The 14,224-nt window shown below is 34.4% G+C and overlaps 2 protein-coding genes across 3 annotated transcripts in view; one reads left to right on the forward strand and one right to left on the reverse strand.

Annotated features, from left to right (window-relative positions):
• Nucleotides 1–14,224, forward strand: part of Pi3K21B (phosphatidylinositol 3-kinase regulatory subunit alpha) — a 45,288-nt gene that overhangs the window by 27,801 nt on the left and 3,263 nt on the right. For both annotated transcript variants that reach the window (XM_081994009.1, XM_081994008.1), the window contains 2 exons: nt 11,189–11,323; nt 11,970–12,826. In XM_081994009.1, the coding sequence (XP_081850135.1) occupies nt 11,189–11,323; nt 11,970–12,826 (992 nt within the window). The remainder of the gene's footprint in view (nt 1–11,188; nt 11,324–11,969; nt 12,827–14,224) is intronic.
• The window catches only part of CtsL4 (Cathepsin L4), a 45,659-nt gene continuing 38,442 nt past the window's right edge, over nt 7,008–14,224 (reverse strand). The window contains exons 6-7 of the mRNA XM_081994042.1: nt 7,375–7,460; nt 7,008–7,149 (exon numbers count right to left, since the gene is read on the reverse strand). Coding sequence (XP_081850168.1) covers nt 7,076–7,149; nt 7,375–7,460 — 160 coding nt within the window. The 3' untranslated portion in view covers nt 7,008–7,075. The remainder of the gene's footprint in view (nt 7,150–7,374; nt 7,461–14,224) is intronic.

Genomic DNA, 14,224 nt, shown 5'->3' on the forward strand with positions numbered 1-14,224 from the left:
GATGCTAGCATTAAGTTTTGGTCGACCAGTGGGCAATTTAATGATTTCAGTTGTAAAAATTTTACAGGGTTTTCTTATTCGCGTTCAAAAATTAAATTATTAGATAACTAAATATGCGGAATTATTCCTATGGCTATTTTAAACGATCCTGTATTTTTCATTTTTTATTCCTGAGAAAACTAATTAAAATCCCTTTTTCTATTATCTGATCAAGGCAAAGAAACTACATTTTATGAAACTTAATTAAAAATTGTAATTTCTGGCTTCAAACATTTTCTAAACATTCTGTATGATGAGGCTGTGGAAAGAGATAATTATCCCAAGGCTTGATAAACCTCTATTTCAACTCCGGTGGCTCCAATAAGCTGTAATGTATTGCACCTTGACTTTTTAGTCGCACATCTCACCATAAAGCCGTTATCTATATCTATCTAACTTCATGGAGTATGACGTAACCAGTCCCAGGATTTATTACCAACCCGTTCATTACCTACTAGCCACCCAGCAACAGGAAAACTTATAAAACAGATTGCCCTTTTTAGATTAGGCGGTTTTGATAAATAGTCCTAGTTAACGTCGTTTTTGTATTAAATGTACAGGCTATTATTAAAAAAAAATAAACAGTTTGTTTTACGGTATTGTTAAAATAATGATGATTTTGCGCTGGTAATCGATTTTACATGCCAGGTAATTGACCACTAATCACTCGTTTGAGTATAAGTCACGCCAATTAGGTTCGTCATAGTTTTTACTACAGCCAGGATAGAGCTCTCACTTTATCTCAAAGTGAAATCCATACTTCCCATCCCTTAACGACACCCTTCGTTTTCCTCTAGGGACCCAAGTTTAATCTCCAATTTCGAATTCCTATAGTTCATATTTTGATTCTTTGCACTTTTACTCACTTAATTATCTTATCAGATGTATAAACTGTGTTCGGTTAATAGGGTTCACGTTATTAATATATAACATTCAGACAGGTGTTAAAATTAAAATTTGATTCGACTTCTGGGATTCTTAGCGAGATCACATGACTACCGTAATGTATTTATTACAGATTTCCATACTATTAAATTTCTAAAATGTGAGTAATAAGCACGTTTATAGACTAAACAAATTTTTTCGTTCTTTTTCGGTTTCCTTACTCATCTGAACTGACTCTATTTTTCTGGATTTTTTAAAGAAAATTTTCCATAAATAGCGTACGTAGCGGAAGCGTTTTTCAATTTAACATTCGTTGCAAAATGCAGTTGACCCTCGTAAAGTGCAACTTTTGCAAACAGCATTACCATGCGCTTAAAACGAATTTTAGGCACGGTGTTGCTTCTTCCATGGTCCGGTTTCTTGCCGTTTAGTAAATTGTGCTTCATAAGTCAGTTGAATGTGAAATTAATTTCCGCGGTCTTAAGCCGCAAAAAAGCCCTCAATTTTCTGGCTCTCTGGCGATTTCCCTCTGTTTTTACGGTCTCTAAGTCGGGCATTTTATTTTGTGTTTTTCTTGAATATTTATTGTACTGCATTGCTCCGTTTCCAATTCCCAGATCTCATTAAATCGACTCATTAACCGGATATGCATGTACCTATGTATGTTCTAAAAGCAATAAAGAGAAATATTTCATAAATGCAGAAATTAAAGTATAATCATGTTAGGAATTTAATTACTGCGATGAGTAATTTTTGCCTGATGCGACAAAACAGGCGAGTTTTTAATTATACGAACATACATGATTTTACCACGAGCTATATGGAATATTTTATGGACATTTGCATACCCCATGAAGTATTTCTGTTATCTGATCATCCGGTCAGTTTTGCTTTTGAACTTTATTTTTCTGCGAGCAAAAAAATCTGTTTTATAGTAATGCCAGTACAAATCTTGCTTAAGGCTCGATCGTCGTCGATTTGTGCATTTAACCGTTCCGCTTTTAGATTTTCTTATATCCTCCGAATCACTCTTTACTCAAGGGATATTGTTGACGATCCCTTGCCATACAGAAAAGTTTCAATCGTTTTTTTGCACTTCGAATCGAGTCCTGATAAATCCAGAATTTTACTGTTTGCAGTCCGTGGAAATTTCCAGTATCATACGCTCACGCGGACTAATTTTAATAACGTAAATTTATCCTACACTCTGTTTAAGTTTTAATATTTACCAGACGCTTTAGCCAGAAGGAAGAAATTCATTCACGTATACTTAATAACATTTTAAAGGTAATCGTTTGAAGTACATATTTTCGTTAATGAACTTACATTGAAAACGTTATGATAAGACCTATTTTTGATTAAGTTTTCCAAGCATGCACAAACTTGGAATGTATCAATTAAGACAGTCTTGTCGTTACTAGGTTTCAGAAAGGTATGACATGAGTAATGAGACTAGGGAAGATGAACTCCATTAAAAGTTAAATTGCAAGATACTTCAGATAATGAAACCTAGCGCCCCCTAAAAGATTCTTTAAATCGTTTTCAGTTAAAACTCAATTATTGATGTCAGTTGATAATTTTAGAAACTTTGAGTGCATGTCGGTTTGAAGTATCTACATGCAGATGGCCTCGCGTGCTCCTTACGTAGAATCTAATCACTTTTTTATGTTGTAAACTCAGTGAAAAATTGATAAGTCATTTGAAAATGGTATATTATTAAGTATTTGAAGAGCATCTTATCTTTATTCAGTGTTAATAAGAACAAGGAAGACAAGAAGTCAACTTAATTAAAGATTTATGTTGGTGTCAAAGAGTTACAGATAAATGTAATAATATTAGCTAAATTGCGATTAACCAGGAATTGCGAATGGTTTTATTTATGCGATTGAAGGACGATCAGTGACAAAATGCACGACGTACTTAAAGAAAAAAATTATCTGCCCTACTTTTGTCTACCATAAAATTGTAGAAACAATTGTCTCTCTTTATCGCAGATTTATCACACAGATCAATTTAAATTTACTAACTTTTAGCAAAAAATAATGTTTAGAAGGGTTGACCTATTATTTAAAAGTACAGCAGTTTAGATGATGTAATCTCGCTGTTTGTGTCAATATTACATGACTGTATGTATTAAATATGAATGTCTAAAATGATACTAAGCAATTCAAACATCGATTAAGATATGAATACATTGTAACAACTAACAATAACGAGTCTATCGTTTATATAACGTTAACTTCCTGGGCTATAAAGGAACTAAAAACATACTGTAATCTCAGTCGTGTCGAATGTCTTTTATCGACTTTTTATATAAAGAAAAATGTTACTTTTAAGGTTGTCATATTTCTGAAGGTTTGTTTAGGATGTTGTAATATCACAAACTGAATCATTAGCAAACGTGCTCTGGTCCTGACCTCGAGATAACACAGTATTAGGTCAGTTTTGTCTCTTACTGCCTAAATTTACGTTTCCTTCAGTTACATATCGTTTCGCGATTAAATCCAATCGTTTCTCACGGTTGCCAAGTAGTAATCTCAGATTAAAGTTGTACACCACATTAGCCAGTCTTTGATAAAATTGTGTTTTCTACTATCATTGTCTTCGCGGTCATTATGAGAGTACTTTGCGGCTTTTAATCGTTTTCTTCGATTTACTAGGTTAAAGTAGTAGTTGCAGTTAAGATTTAAAAAAGCCACCACAAAATTGAAACACTATACAGGGTGTCCCACGACGAAAGACATCGATTGATATTAGAAAAAGTATAAATAGGAGAGTTTTGAAAATTAGGCAGGATACTGATGTGGGCATGCCCAATCTAACTAAAATATTTTCAAGATGGTTGCACTTCCGTTTATACCGGAAGTTGATCACAACTTTCTTATTTTAAATAGAACACCCTATATATTATTACATGTTTGGATTCCTCACAAAATTCTGAACAACTTTTTCCAAAAAAGTGACAGTTGCCACGCTCAACATATTTTTGTACTTTGTCAAAACCGTATTTCATTTTGCAATGAAACTTTGGGTTATTGTAAATAAAGGATCGTTTGATTAAACTGAGGGTGCGTAATGACTCATTTGTATACAGGGTCGTCAAAAAAAAAATGAAAAGTGAAACCATGCAGCCTAATAAAAAAATGTTTATTCTCAAATAAAACGAAATGGGTTGGATTTAGGTATAGGCAAGTAAATTGAAACGTATAGTAATTTTTAATGCTCAAAATGATTCCGTCATAAAAAATGTGGGTTTCTATTTAAAAAACTTGAGATTTTTCATTTTTTTTAGTGGCAAGTTTATGATTTTTTTTTGACGACCCTGTATACAAATGAGTCATTACGCACCCTCAGTTTAATAAAACGATCCTTTATTTACAATAACCCAAAGTTTTATTGCAAAATGAAATACGGTTTTGACAGAGTACAAAAATATGTTGAGCGTTGCAACTGTCACTTTTTTGGAAAAACATCAAATATTTCGAAAACGGCTAGAGATAGGCATAGGGCATTGTACACATAAGTTGGTCAGAATTTTGTGAGGAATCCAAATATGTAATAATATATAGGGTGTTCTATTTAAAATAAGAAAGTTGTGATCGACTTTCGGTATAAACGGAAGTGCAACCATCTTGAAAATATTTTAGTTAGATTGGGCATGCCCACATCAGTATCCTGCCTAATTTTCAAAACTCTCCTATTTATACTTTTTCCAATATCAATCGATGTCTTTCGTCGTGGGACACCCTGTATATTAAACTCGTAATATAACAAAAAGTAACATTTGAACCCCAAAATTTCATTAATAAACAAAACTACTACTTCTAACTCTACTAATTTTAAAAGTTTTCACATTTTGGCTTTAATGGATTAACCACGTCTGCCTTAAATATGCAAGGTGTGACAATACATACTCTACTCTTGGCTAAATTGCTTGAAAGGCAATTGTTGAAAATTGCCACAGACCGCCTTGCCATATTAAATTAACCTACTTGCACGGCTTCTATTAATCCATCCCAATCCCATCTTATGCCTAATGAATTTTGAAACAATTGTAACTCCAGAGGATTTCAATCTTGAATTCGTTAACGAAAATAGCATAACCGCACTTGAGATACTGTTGAGTTAGCTTAGAGTTGGTTTCTATAGCATTCGATTAAGGAGAGCTGTCAATTGAACGTTGTTGCCAATCAATGCAAATAAATGGGTTTATTGGAAATATATCGAATTCCTGCAGCAACTGGACTGTGGATGGATTTGATACAAATAAAGACAATAACCTTTTTTACCCTCTAATTTTCTATTCCAAGGTTGCGGTGGCGACACTTAAAATTGTAAAATCGTTACGCATGAAGTTTTAGACAATTGAAATATCGTTCAAGACTTGGTTAAGTTCGAACGTCCGGGCTTGCTATGGATCATTAATGGAAATTAAATCATCTCATCTAAAATACTGTAGTGTCACTGTCAGTGTGCTAACCCACAAATCAGTTTTTTTTTTCGGTCTACGTTACGATTGGAATAAATGGTTTTACCTGTAATTCATTTAGTTAGTTAGTCTATGATTTGGCTAAATAAGGTTACAATAAATTGGCGTTACTGTCTGTAATTGCCTATGTAAACGTATATTTTGGCATTTACATACCTTGGTACAATATACAAAAAGTGCATATGTTTTGGAGCGTGAGGGAAAGTGCGAATAAATAATAAATGATTAGGTATAATTTACAGATTTATACGTAAGTTAGGATTAAATAAATGAACTAGCAATATTCATTGCTTGATCAATATTTAAAATAATAAAGCTTTATTTATAACTACGAGGATTTAAATAACACTGATACTTCATCTATTTTTAAAGCGAATCGTGCAGGTCATTTCTCTGCCAAGTGTGTGTCTAAAACTTGTCGGAAATTAGATTATTTGACATATTTTTTAGTTGGATTAATGTAGCAAGTAGTAGTCGCGTGGATGTTAATCCCGGTCATATTTACTACTAAAAAATTGTATCAATTGTTGCAAATTCTTTACATGGGGTTTGAAAGTGTTGCATAAATATGCCAGTAATTTTACAAATAGCTAATAAATTTACGAGAATGAACTCGTTAATTCATTGACAATATGAATAACATACTTAATGCGTAGATTCTGGTTCACTTGCAACAATTTCGCAACTAATCACTGAGTTACCTTTTTCCAAAGATATAATGTAATTTCTTCCTACTACATCATATTATAATATTTCGTCAAGAGCTGATGTACAAGTTCATAAAGGTTTTAAATAGAACAGCAATAGATAAGAGCTCGACAATACATATTATCTTTTATAATATTGTTATTTATGATGGCTTTTGAAGTTTTTTTATTTTCAAACTGCACCATTAAGTACTGTCACGTAATACATGTTCTTATATTTTTTTAAATATGTCCTATCCTGTCCTTGCTCTAGCCCTGACCTTCAGGATCCAGGATAACCCCACGTCTCGCTGTCGAACAGAAAAAACCGCAATTATGTTAGTGTTTAATTACAACTAATTGATTGTGGTTATTTTCTCACACATTAGCACTCATCATAAGTTTTTATGCTCATAGGAATTGTTAACGAGTGTCAGTCAGAATCGTGGTGAATATGCTCTTATTAGCTTTGTTCGGGTTGATTGTTTTCATTCTGAACTGTTTCGAATATAGGTTTGGACCATTTGCACGATAATTTTAATCCATACAGAGGGTCCAAATCAGGTTCAGAAAGATGAACCCGAATAAAGCTATTAATTTCGGTTGATTGAATAGAAAAAGTTGATGAATGAAAGTCGTAGTACATGTTGGTTATCCTGGAATTTTTACATCTTGGTCTTATTAAGGCTGGACATTACAATTGGAGAACAATTCTTAGGAAAAATACTAAATGGAGTGTTGCAGTCATAATTTTTTACTTAATATCAGTAATAAATATAATGCTATGGTGGTTTTATTCAGATAGTCGTCATTTTTAAAGTGTAAACGATTCTTGTATCGCACCATTTTCAGTTTTCTTCATTAAAAAATCGCTTCATTTATTTTCTTACACTTTTTATTTAACTGGTTTGCCTTAATTGCTAAAGGAAATATACAGCTCTGGGTAAAAGTTAAGCAAATAATCATGGGTAAGCTGTTAGATCCGATCCTTTTGTGAACATATGCTACCGTTTCCTGGATTTTGGTCCAACTGTATCTCCCATTTTCGGTCTGCTAATATTTATAGAAGGTTTTTATGTTTCGGCAAGGGCTTTTTGATTTAGGCCGGATTGGCTTTGTTCAGCAAATTGGGCTTGAAATTCCTTATTTTGTATTAATTAAAACGTGCTTTTGGCATGTAATTGCTTACCCGAAAATGAACTCTAACAACTTGAGTTCGTTTTGCGCAGACTTTCAGAACAACATTTCTAAACAGTTTTGTAGGTGTGTACATACCTTCAATATGTAATTTCCACGAGGCGAATAAATCGGTATACAAGGACGGCCTGCTCGAACTTGATAAACTGAACGTGCTGCAACACCTGTAAATAATGCACGGAATAATAGTTTTAATAAGCAACCAGTGCGGTTTTGAAGAAAGAGGCAAATCTAAAATTGTCGGACAGTATCTTTACTTTCTAGGTTTCCTCAAGAAATAAGCGCTAAAAGCCGAAGCTGATGCATTCGTGAAAGGAAATTACATACTGGAGCAGAACAGCAAGATTTGCTATGTCATAAATCTTGCCACTTAAAATAGTCAATAGTTAGAGATTTAATTTAATTTCCCTCCAAGCTGGTGTAGCACTATAATTGTTGTATATTTATTCCTATAGGATTATTAATTCCTTCCTAACTAGGAGCATTGCTCTTGGATCTGATGAGGCTTTGTTCAATTTAGCGTTTGATAGACGTTATTTAGAGAAACAATAATTTAAAAGGCTGTCAAAATACGTCATCGTGACGTCAAACTCGCTCTACATGCTCCAAGGAGCATGAGAACTAAGGAGGCCATAATCTTCAACTTTAATTTTGCTTTTTGACATGGTTTACGACGTCCCAATTATGGTTAGGTTGGTTTTGGTATTTATAGGGTAAGGTTCGGCGTCTGATAGAAAATACTACTTCAAAAATGGTACAAAACGCGTGCCAAGAGCGACAGTGTATTTGTTGACAGTAAATTATTTTATAATTTTTTAGTAGTTCTTCTCAAATATGAAATAAAAAAATCTGGGTCTTTCACAGGCTCAGAATTGGATGGTATGACCATGACAGTTCATCATGGTTGATAGTTGGAAATATGGTTGTTAGTACAAGTCCAGTTCCACAGGTTGAGCATATTAAAATCTAGTTTCACGGAATTATTATCTAGAATTCCAGTGATTAACTTGGATACCATAATCTCTTTTAAATGAACTGAGCTTTGTAATATGTTTATCTGTGTAAACGTGATTGATCAAAAAGTTCGGCAACAAAGCCCGACCCAGTGAGAATCATTGGCGGTCGAGCGTTGCCAAATCGCCCGTGCAAGTGCGATTTTTTTGTATTTTTTGGTGACGGTGGTACCGAAATTGGCTGCCATATCGATCATCTTCAAAATTAATGGTACTTAACCTGAATAATACCACGAGGTCATTAATTAACTTGAGGTATAATCTAAATAATCTTTAGCCTATTTTGAAAATGTGGCGTCCTTGTAATTTATGACTAAACCCATGTCAGAGCTTTTAATTTATATCATCTTCTTCAAGTCTCCTTGAATGTTAAATGTATAGGAAATATTCGTCGCAGGGTTGATTTACATATTATACAGAATGGTGATTTGATGCGTAAGTTTTAAGTTTGAATTGAGAAAATCGTTTGTTAAGGAATTTCATGTTTGACTAGTGTCGAAAAGTGTTATTCAAATTGATATAACGTAGCAAATTAGTATCGCAATTGGCCCGGTTATCTAGGTTAATTTTTAATTTGAATTGCTGTTTGAGGATTAATCTTATTTTATGATAATTTACGTTGTCTTAATTAAGAAAAAAAAAGGACGTTCTCTGATAATGGTTAATTAATATGGTAATATTATCATTGTTAACCCTTTTATCGGAGGTCGTTTTGCATATAACGTGGTTTCAGTTCACATTTTTCCTCACCGCACGTGCTACTTTTTGGTTTTATTGTCATTGTAATTGGGTAAGTTGCAATTTGAATATCCTGGTCATTTTTGCCTTAATGTGGATTTTCTCTCAGACGTTGAACTAGCTCGAACTAATCGATCACTGCGAGAAAATAAGAGATAAAAAGCTTTACTTGTCGAATGAAATGGTTTCTCTTTTAAAAAAAATTCAATATTTATGTGCTCTTTACTTGGGGCCCTTAAATTTATTAGGCAATTCACTACCTGACCTGAAACACTGATAACATTTTTTTAGCTTCAATTTTAATCGTCACAAAGAACTCCGATATGGATGATTAGATAAAAGTATCGTTAATCAATTCAATGGAATGGCAAATTGTTCTTGACCAGTTTTTGAATTATATAGGAGCAGTGAAGTTAAGTGATGGGAATTCTGTAGTACGTAAGTGAACTATCTGGAATATCTATCACTGAAATATCTGGAAAGCTCACGGGTGTGGTTTGTTTGTAGTATCGTTTCGGTACCTAGAATTCTCGAAGAAATCCTAAGAATCTTGGAGACCTTGAGCGTTGAATAATGTCTGACCTTTTTTTAAACTAACCGGCTTGTGCTATAAGTTGGGCGCCATACAAACGATACTAGGTTTAGTTTTAGTCATGTTCTAGCCGGTTCTTTTTCCCATAATTTAAGTGTAATATTTGCACAAATTCGTGATGAGCAAGTAACATGCAAATGGCGCGATTTTAATTCTATACGTTTAGTTTTTGCACTGTTAATCATATCAGCTGTCTAATATTGAAATGTCTATTAAAAGTTCCTCTGGAGTTTCAAATGGTCATGCATTTAACAGTAATAAGTAAACGGTGTTATGGTCGTAGTTGGCTGTGGTTTGAAATCAAACCAGCGGATTGACAGCTGTCATATAATAATTGTTTGGAACAATTGCCATCCATAGGCGACCTGACCATAACATACACATTTGCCATGCTGCTGGCTTTGTCGAGTCAATTTTAGGGTTCATAGGTCTATCCCGGAATAGATATGCCCTTGTTAATAACAATAATTTGCCGTAATAAAATAAATAGTGTGTGCCACCTAAACTAAATGATTTTAATTTTGGATGACCTCTGCTATTCCAGTACATTCAAATTAAGTTTTACTGCGTTTGCCAACGTGACTTTTAGCATACACATTTAAACAGTAGGACCGATCATTAATTTAACATTGATCAATTTAACAAAAAAATCTTATTTTTTTTAGTAGTAAAATGCACATGATTCAGTTCAAAGACCTGACAATGGAGAAAGTTAAAACTGATTTGAAGTTTACTCCGGAGAACAAATAATGGCTCATAAACCTAATTCAATAAATAAAACAAATTACTGCAATTATTATGTACTCCAAGGTAAGAAAAGCCATATAAACGCGTTTAATTGAAGTAAAATAACAACTATGGTTGTAAAATCAATTTGAATATAAACAAGATCAAGTAGTATGATTTGTCTGCTTTCTCTTGATTGGTCCATTCCTGTAAATCTAGCGCTACCTACAAAGTATGGTACGATGAGATTGAAGTTCATTTTTTTCGGATACACTGTATGATACTTCCAATTTTGTTAAGCTCGCCTCCTGTAGGCGCTTAGTTCGCTAATAGTGACACCGAGAGCACGTTGCTATGCGGGTTGAACGAATCTTCTTTCTCTCTCTCACTGAAGCATTACTTCACATGCAGGCGAAGCGAAAGCGGGTTACCGAGCGCACATAGTTGCCAAGTTTGAACTTTTGTTATTCCATGCATGTAAATCTAAAATCGCTGCCTGAATATAATCTTTCTACAAAAATTATACCTTTTGCCTTATATGTCGCGAGCAGCCTATTTTACCTTCAGTAATTCAACTCTTAACTTCATTTTATGGCTGACTGCAACATAAAACCAAAAAAAAAAACGTTCTCCTACCTTACCTGACTATTTCCTATAAATTTTTCCACTACCGCAGTAGATCGCCGATTAGCTGACATCAGGAATTCGGTTATTATGTTATTAAGCTACTTTTGTTAAAATAATCCATTTAGAACAAGGTTAATTGACATCGTAACTTTTTTTAAATCGGCCAGCAAATCTAATAATTTTTTTTCTATTTCAGCCTATATCCGAGTGGTCTTCGTCCAACGTGGTAGAATGGATGGCCTCTTTAAATCTCTATCTCTATGCGGACATGTTCAGATTCAAGGACATAAAAGGATCCGATTTGATCAATCTAGATCGGGAAAAACTAATTGTAAGTGACATCTTTTAAGCCTGCTAGATATGATAATTATTTGAAATTGAAAACAACTGCAATATACAGTGTGTTTCAAAGATTGTTGGAAGTTAAATGACAAAGTTGTTCATCTGTACTAGTTCCTCATGTGTCATGCCAATTTTAAATTTTAAAGTTAAACTGATTCTATAAAACTGAACTTTATCCTTACTGTCCATACATGTTTTAAATTCACCCAGTAAAATTTTACCTACAGCCTTATCGCTGTTTTCAGTCATTCTTAATCCTCTGAAATTTCACAAATACTCTGTTTTTGGTTTGGCCTGATTTTGACATTATCAAAGCCAAATCAAAACTTAGAGGCTGTTTTTTTAAACACACACACACACGTTGTGCGATTGGTCATGGTCACTGTTGCGAACAAATCTGTTTTTATAGTGCTAAATACGGAACGCTCCTGTGTGTGTCGTTTTTATTTCGGAACGCGCTGCTCGCGAAAAGAGACATTGCGTTTTTAACCTAACCTAACTTGTTTTTTTCCTCCCTTTTGTTATTTTTTCTCAACAATAAAGTTGTTTTAGATGTTATTTTACGTGAAATTCTTAAAATCTACACACCCGTACATTACAGTCACAAAGATTTATTTAAAAACCTTCTTTTCTAGGGTATGGGAATAAAGGATGACTTCCATCAAAAAGCTATACTGACAGGGATTGATGAACTATTAAACAAAAGCGACGAAAAGCTTGATCCAAATGAAATAGGCGAAGGTACTACCATACCGACAGGATATCCACATAACTTGCTCCAACACAGCTTCAGCACATTGGAGAGATGTGACAAATGCAACAAGTATCTGAGGGGGTTAATCCATCAAGGATACATATGCCAAGATTGTGGATTGGTGTGTCATCGAAGCTGCAAAGCGACTGGTCTAGCATCGTGCACGCGAAAGCCAATGGATGATGGCAGAACTACTTTCTTGCAGTTCAAGTCGTATTTCGGTCAAGATTTGTGTGGGCAGTTTTTCAGAGGAAGTCCTCCCGCTCCTATGCTTTTAGTTATGTGCATTACTGAGTTGGAGAAGAAATCCCGAGAAGATGAAAAATTAGAATTATATAACTTGTATAGTGCCACTCCACCTGCTGATCAAGTGAATGCCTTGGTGAAAATGATCGACACTGATTTGAATAATTTGGATTTAACTCGATTTAGTCCAGTTGCTATTGCTGGGATTATAAAAAAGTATTTGCGAGAGTTGCCAGATCCTGTAATACCCGTTCAATGGTACGACAAGTTTTTGGAAGCTCAAAAGAAGAAAAATGACGAAGAGTGCACGTCTGTGCTTAAACAGCTGGTTAGAGAATTACCCGACCATCATAAGACCACTTTGCACTACGTTATGGCGCATCTATGTCGCATGTGTCAAATGGAGTTTGCTAGAGGAAACAAAAATCCACCCACTGTGCTTATTCAAGTCATGTGCCACATTTTTCTTAGACCTCCATGGGATCGCATTATGTAAGTACTTATTACGTTGTTTAATTTTTGACCTATCCACATACGTTCTGTTTTGCGTGTTTCTATGTGTTTCTATATCCATTCAAGGGCATTGCTCGGTTTATAAGTACCAGATAAGTGCCATAAAAATTTGACAATACTTCTCTGATAAGGAATTTGCTTTTAAATACCGCATAAATCATCGCTGTAGACTTCATGGCTGTATTTTTTGATGTGTAGTGAAAAATGCTGTTCAGGTAATTCTAATGTATTTTTTTATACAACGGGCTTTCTAATTTATAAAGGTATTAGTTGATTGTTGGGACACACCAGATATTCTAATAATAATAAATGCTATGGTTGATGCCAGCTGGCTCGAGACCAAAGTCTTCTTGACAGTTTAAGAACCTAATTCATTTCGGTAAAATTAGTTTGAAAAATCATTCGGTCAGCCATATTCACTCGGGTATAAAGTTTAGAACGAATCCGCAACGCCAAATATTTGAGTCGTGTTTTATGTCAAGTCCCATCCCAATTTTCAGAATGAAACAGTTACGAAGCTAGAAAATTCATTGGCAATAAAAAAATTCAACGTTATATAAAAACCGCTTGTGTTCGGCAACAAATACCGATGAAAAGTAATGCCCTAATACCGCATCGCAAGCCCAAGAGATGGGGAAAAAGGACTTTAATTCCCAACAAGAAGAAAAGAACAGAACTGTTTCTTGAAATAATCCTTCTCAGTAGCGAGTTATTCCCTTACTTACGCAGTTAAAAGCTCGGTGGGCACTCGTGTAGGGATAACACAAACATAATCGGTATTACGACGAAACTCTTGAATATAAACGATCGACACACTTTTGTTTATTACGGACTACATTTTCTATGTTTATAAAACGGCAATTTCCTCCAAAAACAATTTAACGCGAACGTTTTTCGAAATTTGTTGAAAATAACGTCGAACTGTTTAACGGATAACTGGAAGACCGAAACGAGTGATAAGATGCCGAACGGTCTAGCACTTGACAGTCTCGTAATCTTTCTCCTCGATTTTCCAGCTATGTTCCGCAATGTCAGAAAGTGCCAACGCGGAATAAACCGGAAATATTCAATTCGATGAGCAGGCTTTTCCTTCGATTTGCCTTTTGATTAGGGCTTCTCCGGGATTTCTTAGTTTGACATTAACATCTCATTTTTTTCCTTCTTTCGTTTTCTTTATCTAAAGTGTTCACTTGCAGCTTGTCAATTCTAAACTTCAAATAATAATCTCTTTAACATTTTTAGTATCTTATACGTAATTAATTATTGGGCGGAGCAAGCTGAAGTACCTAGTGGTTCCGCCCATTGTATTGACCCCGCCTTATGCTCAAGTTTTTTTAATTATGAGTTTGATTTTCGGCAACACACTGATTGGTTTGA

This window comes from Ips typographus, linkage group LG16 (assembly GCF_016097725.1).
Source record: "Ips typographus isolate SLU linkage group LG16, UJ_Ityp_2.0, whole genome shotgun sequence".
Classification (NCBI taxonomy): domain Eukaryota; kingdom Metazoa; phylum Arthropoda; class Insecta; order Coleoptera; family Curculionidae; genus Ips; species Ips typographus.